General features: G+C 38.7%; 2 protein-coding genes across 3 annotated transcripts; one reads left to right on the forward strand and one right to left on the reverse strand.

Moving 5' to 3' along the window:
* The first annotated feature begins 845 nt into the window (after positions 1 to 845).
* Positions 846 to 3,928, forward strand: LOC121751465 (probable E3 ubiquitin-protein ligase HIP1). Of its 2 annotated transcripts, none has more exons than XM_042146217.1 (5): positions 846 to 1,584; positions 2,240 to 2,395; positions 3,049 to 3,147; positions 3,231 to 3,380; positions 3,544 to 3,928. In XM_042146217.1, the coding sequence occupies exons 1-5, from the start codon at positions 1,057 to 1,059 to the stop codon at positions 3,688 to 3,690; spliced, it is 1,080 nt and encodes a 359-aa protein (XP_042002151.1). In that variant the 5' UTR covers positions 846 to 1,056; the 3' UTR covers positions 3,691 to 3,928. The 2 variants fall into 2 exon arrangements, with proteins under 2 accessions (XP_042002151.1, XP_042002150.1); XM_042146216.1 differs by having other exon boundaries at positions 848 to 1,584; positions 3,022 to 3,147.
* Positions 3,929 to 4,130: 202 nt separating this feature from the next.
* On the reverse strand, positions 4,131 to 8,155 carry LOC121751463 (aspartyl protease APCB1-like). Its single transcript, XM_042146215.1, has 9 exons — positions 7,424 to 8,155; positions 6,578 to 6,695; positions 6,210 to 6,439; positions 5,893 to 6,132; positions 5,396 to 5,549; positions 5,232 to 5,317; positions 4,685 to 4,799; positions 4,533 to 4,605; positions 4,131 to 4,395 (listed from the first exon to the last, which is right to left on the reverse strand). Exons 1-9 carry the CDS (start codon positions 8,026 to 8,028, stop codon positions 4,268 to 4,270), a joined length of 1,749 nt encoding a protein of 582 aa, XP_042002149.1. The 5' UTR covers positions 8,029 to 8,155; the 3' UTR covers positions 4,131 to 4,267.
* Between the last annotated feature and the right edge of the window lie 449 nt (positions 8,156 to 8,604).

Raw genomic sequence — 8,604 nt, forward strand, 5'->3', positions numbered from 1 at the left:
GGAAAAATGAAACATTTAATGGCAGACGGAGGGAGTACAATTTTAAAAATTAAGTACTATAAAAAAAAGAAAAAAAGGTAATAGAATGAAGAAAGAATAATAAAATAAGTTAGAAAAGAAAAAAAATACCCCCTCTGTCCCATTAGAAATGAAACGTTTTCCTTTTTGATCTGTCCCATTAAAAATGAAACGTTTCTAAAAATGGAAACAATACTCTCTCTACTTTTTTCATTAACTTACAAAACAACACTACATAAAATCTCGTGCCCAAAAGCAAATGTTGCATATTTAATGGGACGGAGCTACTATAAGAAAAGGTAATAGAATGAAGAAAGAATAATAAAATAAGTTAGAAAAGAAAAAAAATATACTACTAGTTGGTATTATTATTATTAAAAAGAGAAATAATTTATTTTAAATTGAGTGAGGGACAGAAGAGTGGCCCACCTAACCATCCAAGAAAAGTAAGCAATGACCATAACACAAAGTCACTCAATTAAAGATAGGGAGCCTCTAATATTATCTTCTCCACTCCCCACCAATTAAGCAAAAGTTTTGTTCTTTCTTTTCTTAGCCACACTCCCTTATTATGTGAATCAAGTGTATAAAATATTGGAGCATTCCTCACTTTTTTTCTCTTTTTGCCTTCCTAGTGGTCAAAGACTCAAATGTATAACTATAACTAGTTTTCTTGAAACATCACAACCTATAAACAGCTAATTTAGTGGAATTTGAATTCTCAATTTCACACACTTATCATATTTTCATAATTATTTCCACCTTTTTTTTCTGAGTCATTCTTCTAAACAGAATTCCACCGTGGAATTTACAAAAACAACCTCACCTTCTGTCCTCACTCTCACACGCCAAATTCATCTTTCTCTCTCTATCAGACACAGACATAGAGCTTCTTTTGTAGTACTCTTGAGAAAAAAAAATTAGTTTCTTCAAATTCCATCAACACCCCACTTGCCCACCTCTCCCCATTCTTCCTCCACTCCTTCCATCACACGCAATTCCAATTTCCCATCTCTCTCACTCACACACAGAGAAGCCATGCCTACAGCGGCGGCGGAAACCGCGGAGCAAATTCGCCACCGGAAGCCCAGAAATCCCGACACAGATCCTAATCCCAGCCGCCCCAAAACCACCATCTCCTCAATCCTCCTCTCCTCCACCCCCAATTCCGACGCCGCCTCCAAGAAAATGAACTTCTCCTCCGCCACATTCCGCGGCCTCGGCTGCGCCGCCTCGCCGCAGGTCTCGGTCCCCGCGGCCATAAGGACCTCGGCCAATTGGGAGGCCAAGAAGCTCAAGAAGAAGAGGCTCAAGACTAAGAAGACCGCCAATGATCACCTTCCCATTCCCGGAAACCCCACCGCCGTCAACACGCCGCTGCAATCCTCATCGTCTTCGCTCTCGCTGGCGCTGTCGTCGAGCTGCGTGGGCGCGCCTGATGTCTGGTGCGGCGCCGGAATCGGCCTCAGCACCGACGCTGCCTCCGTCGATTGCGTCGTTTCGAGGAGGCCCGCGAGAGGGAAGGTTGATGGTAATGACAGAATCAACGCTATTGCTCCCAGAGAGGTAGCTTGTTTCCTTCCTATATCTATACATTTAGAGCTTAATTTGAACATTGTGTTGTTAATTGATGCTAAAGCTTGAAACTTTATTCTATTTTTGTGTCAAAATTCTGTGATTTTCTGATACTTGTTCAATCAGTTTCTGGGTGTGCAGGTGATCTAAAAATCTTACAATCAAATACACGTAGCTTTCGGTGTTTCTAAATGTTCTCTTTCAAGCTAATTAATGTCATCATGACTAACTTGAATTGATAAATTTATGCCATCATGACTTGTTGAATTGGCGGAGACATCCAACTATTTTGTTTAATACATTTCAGGTGTCCACTTCAACGTTAGTTTGAATTTGAAGGCAATTGACAAACGTGTGAAAATCAGAACAATTGAAAGTTGGTGTATATCTAACCATTTTTTTCATTCATGTTCAAGACTAGAATTTGGTGAAAGTTTATGTATATAGACATAGTTACCCCTTTTTTGTGTTTTAGTTTCCTGTTTACACTGTTCTGGTTTTGTTTACAATTTCTAGCCATATGACCAAGTTTGTTTGTGTTAATTGTTTTACTTCTAATGCTTTTTTCATTCCTGTGCTGTATTTGATCATGTTACACATCGGTTATGTTATACAATGGGCTCAACTTTCTGTTGTTGATTGCCAGCGTCCGTACAACGTGAGGAGAATGGTTACCCCTGAAGACAACCCTTTCCTTGACTCTGATTCTTCCGTTGGACTAGCTCGTATTCGTTCTGATGTTACTGGATCCAGACATCATCATCGTCATGTCAGGCATGGCTTCCGCGAAGGACTTGGTGAGGTTAGCTTCGCCTTCCTTATTGTAGGGTGTAGTGTTCTACTTCTCTGAAGATAATTATGTTTCAGCTCTGATTACTTTCCAATGCTCATGACATTAATGTAGTCCAGAGTTTTGCAGGTAGCATTTTTACTCTGTAAGATGAGTTTGCCCTGCACAGTACTCTAGCAAAATCTTATTTTGTCTTTAGTTTGCAAAATACTAGTTGTTGTTGTTTTTTTCCTATAATGAGTTATTGTGAAATCTTATTTTAGTTAGCATGGATATCATTCTACAGAGAGATTATTGTATGTTCGATTTAGTGGATTAGACAATGCCTAGTCGTATGATATGTCATTCGGTTGGATTGACCTCGCCCAATACTACTTTGTTTAAGGACAACGGCACTTAAGACTAGTCTTGTTAAAATAGTAATATTGATAGTGGGTCATGGATAGGACATAGAGCTGGGCAGACTATAGCCTTAGAAATGGGCTTAAATGAATGAATATATAGGTTTTCGCTCAATAATTTAGACAATAAGGTTTATCTTTTACCTCAATTGTTCAGAAATGCTAAATTATCATTTCATGATCAGATTGTATTATTTTGAATTTTGATAGTCTGTTTTTTGGTGGCAATATTTCCAGTCGCTTACGACGTGCTTACGGCTGCAGACTGTAATGCTCCAAAACAGTCTCTTGATGGCTGGGAGACCAGATGGGCTCGACCGGTACAGGGACCTCAGACTCGACACGGACAACATGTCGTACGAGGTTTGTTTGTAACACGACAGTGTCTAGCTAGGCTTGCTATTGATATTTGTGTTCTTGAAGTTCTGTTATCATCGCACAAACAGGAATTGCTGGAGCTTGGTGATAGGATCGGGTATGTGAGCACCGGATTGAAAGACGACGAGATAGCTCGTTGTTTGGGGACAGCCAAGCTTACAACCTCGACTGAGCTGCATTTTGCCTCGGAGATGGAGAGGAAATGCAGTATCTGCCAGGTTAGTTTCTCTCATTGCTGCAGTAGGCATGTCTTTTTGTGCTCTCGCGCCCCACAATAGATTTAAACCTGAGACCTCTGACCTCATGCAACCACTCTATGGCTAAGCCAACTTGCACACACTCCCTCGTGCTTCTTTGACGGTTTGTTTCGGTATATTGCAGGAGGAATACGAAGCAGAAGACGAGACGGGAAAGCTATACTGTGGACACTTCTATCACATATACTGCATAAAGCAGTGGCTCCGACAGAAGAGTAGCTGCCCGATTTGCAAAACATTGGTCGCGTCGCAAACTGAAGAAGCTAAATAGGTTTTTCCTTTAAAATCATGCTGCTGTTTCTGCTTTCGGATCTCTCTGTATAGATTCTGAAATCTTTGAAAACTGAGGGCATTCTTTTTTCTTATTTTCCTTCGTTTTTTCATGTGGATATTTGGTTTTTCTTTTTTAGGATGTCAAATTTTTTTCCAATTTTGCTTGTTGGCAAATTTGGTGTTGATTGAACTGTAAAATTCAAATCATCATAATCTATTCTTTACTTGTTTATGTACGAATCTGTCTATGTATTGGCGGCTGAGTGAGAAGGTTGATGAATTATGCTATTAAACTATTTTTTACTTTACCTTTTCTTGAATTATATTTCTGGTGCTGGTTTTAATTTATATACATACTTCGATAAAGTGTATTTTGAGATAAGCTTAACTACACAAAGACATAATCTATTGCTACTACTACAGAGGAACAAAAGCACATGAACAAAACTTACAACTCTCAACCATTTTCCTCAAATGATGTCTTAAATTATGTTACACAAAGAAAACTGTGTAGAAATAGCAGGAAAATAATCTCATCTACAGAGGACAAAAATGCCCTTGATGCTGGTGTTTTGTCATAATCCGAGGCCTGGATTAGGAAAATTGCTCTCAAATTGTCTTGGCCTGGCACAATCTGATCGAACCCACCCAATTTTCTTGTTTACATTGTCGTACACAACCAGTAGACCTTGTAGTGATATATCTGAGTGAATGCCGATAGATACCAAAAACAAACATAATGAAGGTTATAATGGATGGACAGATAGAAACTAGTTATTTCAACAATATATGCGATGTTGCTGTCAAATTCATCGAAGCATTCTAGTTGATTTTCCATACCTCCAAGTATAAAAGTGGATCCATCGTGTACATTATTTCCATTAAGGATGCCCAAGCACACGTTGCCCTTTTTCTGTAGCAGTTCAAGCACTGCTTTAGATTGATTCTACAGTGGTAAATCTAGTAGAAGAAACATATAAATATATACTTACATTGATCACCAAGTAGCCCTCTGGAGGTATTTGAAGCTTTCTGGAAAGGATCCACCACGTGCTTCTAAAATGAAGGTTTAATGGTTTGAATAACATTTTGACATCCTTCACGGACCTACAAAGATAAATTAGTAAAGCTTTTCTTAGACCGAACTTATCAGGGAAACGGTATGATGTAACTCATGCATCTAAAAACTTAGCAAACTGTGACACAACTGAAATGCATAGGGATAAAAATCTTGAAAATGCTTCCCTGGTTACTTATAAACATCACGAGCTTCAAATAGAGAGCTGTTGTGCACACAACAGAATTATTTTTACGTCCTGGTAAGGAAGTCTCAATGAACTTGCAGTTGCTGACATATTTGATTTCAATATAGGTGATAGAATATGTACTTAAGCAATATGAATTCAGTTGCGACTCTTTATGTGAAGAACTATGAAAACAGTAAATGACCAATACGCCGGATGAGATAAATGGGTCTCCAGTTGCTGACAGTTTAGATACACATGTTGTTTTCTACCAGAAAACCCAAAAATATTGTACCTTAAAGGGGATTTGGAACGCCAGCAAATAGGTAACGAAGTATCTGATGTGTCAAGGACAATGCTTTCATTGGAAATGTCGTTAAGCTGAAACCAAAAATTAATGGATAAATGCATATGAATGTCGTCTAAAGACCTTTAACAAGACACTCTTAAGAAACTTACTAAAGTGACAAGATTGGTATACGCTTCTTCTGGGAAGTATGAATAGGAGCTGCCAGTATCAAAAATTATATTTCTTTGTCTGGCTTTAACATCACCCAAATCAATTTGTCTTCTCCCGTAGTTCACTTCCGTAATTTCTGCCTGATAAGAGTTCCTGGACATGGATTGAAATAGTCCTCGTTAATAAATGTGTCATCGAGTGAGACAGCAACAAGCAATCTCAAGAAAAGGGGAACAAATCCACAATTAAAGTCACATGGATGCATGATTAAAAGTAATATAAGTGAGAATAATTGAAAATTAGTGCATTTTCAGCACCACTGAAAGATACTACCACCTTGATTTCTTAGTGAGCTCAAGGCCGATAATAAGCTGTGAGCCTGTGACTAGTTCACAGAACTTGCACTCACTCATTTTTCTGTTCATGTTTTATCGCTAAACATGGTTACATCTTAAACATTTGGTAGAAGATTCTCTTGAAACTTATCTGCACTCACGAATCAAGGCTCTGAAGCATAGGTACCCATGCCATTTGTGAGTGGGGCACAAAGTCATCACCAAAGAACAAGTAACCACCACTGACGGTGTCAGTAGCAAGACAGTGTCCAATGATATTGTTAGTGATTCCTTCACTTGCTAACTGAGAAGGCAGACTGATTTTTGCTCTGCTAAGACTGAGAATTCCATCTGTCTTTCCCAGTGTGTTCAAAAGTAAACCTTGCTGGTCGTACGCGCAACTGACATGCAACCACAGATCATAAATAAAGAGTTGCAATATTGTAAGCTGTGTTCATATAGAACTATAAAATGTTACCCGAAAACAACTTTTGACTTGACTAAAGAACCATTTGCAATGTTTAGAGAAACCTCATCCCTAGCAAGCACTCCCATGGAGGAGCTGTGATCTGCATACTCTATTTCATAATCACACTGGAGGCAAGAGTCACAGTGTTTGCTCATTTGGTTTTTTTGGAGTTCATGGCAGTAAGAATCCTTAGGTAGTATGATGTTATCTTTCCCTGGCTTGTAGAAAGGATGCGCTCCCTGCAAGGCATTTATCTCCATGTGAGTATGTTCCATTATACAAAGTTACAAAATTGGGTTGGAAGACAACTACTTCTATCCACAGATATCATCCTTGATCACTCATTCTCCTATATCTAATGAAGCAATCAGAAGTACCTTGGCACAACTAGTGCATGGAGCATCACACTGAACCCATGTTAAGTCACTCCCAGTATCTATATCAAGAAAGTACGGTCTTGGAGGATTCCCAAAATGCAAGAATGTATAATACAGCCTGCAATGAAATAAAAACAATGCAATACATCATTTTATTGCATCTTACATAAACAAAAATGATAGGTAACTGAACCTGCACGAGAAACCAGAAATAAATCCGAAAAACTTCTTTGTTTCTCAATGATACGAGAATTTGCCACTATTGCTGGTTACTTATTTATCTGCTCATTAATGATCTATTCTCTTTAATTTCCAAGACAATAATAGTATGTCAAGCTAGGAACTTCACAATAAGTTGAAGAGCAGTAGCATTCAAGATATCATAACTACTATCAATGATGATACAGCTCATATATATATCGAGCAAATTTATAAAATTACAGAGTTACACTTCACTTTGGCCCATTCTTACTCTACTCCAACCTTACCCCGATCCAAATTTTGGTACCCACCAGCTAAGGATATGGCTTACATTCTCAGTTAAATCTACACCAAATGGTTCACTAGTAATCTTGTATACTAGTTCCAAATTCTGATCAGTTGGAGTTGAACTAACCTTAAATTCTACATTCTGCAGGCCCTTAACATAGAGAAAAGTACTTTTTGCAGTAGAGAAAAAGAACACTCAAATTTGTTAACATCCATCAAATCAAAATCATAAATACTCTGTCAAAGTAGATTGGTGACACATTAACCTAGTCAACGACTATCTAATCAAAAAAAGAAAAAGGAAAAAGTTGAAATTTCAGTGTAACTAATCAGAAAACAATGAGTAAGCAGACTTACCCATCAAGATGAATGTTACCTCCAACAGGTATAACAGTAGCAGAGTCAATCTTAGAAGCAGCAGACACCGATTTCTTGTTAATTTTCGGAGCACGCATCGCACTATCCTTCAAACCCCTCAATCTCCCCAATTTCAGCTCAACATCTCCTAAATCACCGTTGCCTCTGTAAGGCTTCCGATACAATGGGAACAGAAATGTAGTCCGCGACTTGTTTTTATGATCATCTTCATCATCATCATTATCAAAATCATCGCGCAACCTTAATACTTCCTCTTGCGAGATTGAGCTCCAGCAGTACAAGGCGATGAAGCAGATGCACAGAATCGGCAGAATAGTGCTCGGGCGGCGGTGGCTGAAATTCCCCAACGAAGACGGAGACTGACGACGAGAAGGACTCTGCTGCGGCGGCGGAGGAGGAGACGGCGACGGAGAAGGATCGTTTGGCGGAGGAGTAGATTGTGAAGTAGTAGAAGAAATATGATTATCGGAGAGAGTGAAGGCAGTGATGGTTTTACCAAAGGAAGGGTTGTCGGGAGGGGGTAGAGTGATGATGACTATGCCAGTAAGCTGAGGGGAGGGCTCATAATCAGTCTCGTCCGCCATCGCCAGTCTTCTCTCTCTTCAATCAGAGTAGAGAGAGAGAGAGAGAGAGAGAGGGAGAGAAGGGAGGGACGGATGAAAAAAGAGAAGCTGCTATTTTCGTTGGCATAATTTTCAAAGTCAATGGAGCGAATGAGTCGTGATATCGAAGTTTTTTTGAGTTATTTGTAAATATTTGGTTTGGTAGGTGAAACTCTTTTTTTCTACTACAATTGAATCATGCCACGTCAACGTGATAAATAAGTAAACTATTAATTATATTTATTATTATAAAAAGAAACAATACTCCTATTTTAAAAAAGACATTACATTAAAAATAAATTAAAAGTAAAATGACATAATTAAAATGCTAAAATTATAATTTATTGAAAGCAATGAAATACATAATTTTCATGGAATCGCCTATTCGTTGTCAAATCTCACCCAAATGTGTTTGACTAGATCTTCTTTGAGTTAGACGTGGAAGTTGACATCACACGCAAGTGCCCTACGACGTATGAGCTCGTTTAATGTTGCTGACGCACCCTAGCGTGGGGCACTGCTTGCGGTTAAGTTTTCGGGGGTATTACCGCCGAAGAA

This window comes from Salvia splendens, chromosome 10 (genome assembly GCF_004379255.2).
Source record: "Salvia splendens isolate huo1 chromosome 10, SspV2, whole genome shotgun sequence".
Classification (NCBI taxonomy): domain Eukaryota; kingdom Viridiplantae; phylum Streptophyta; class Magnoliopsida; order Lamiales; family Lamiaceae; genus Salvia; species Salvia splendens.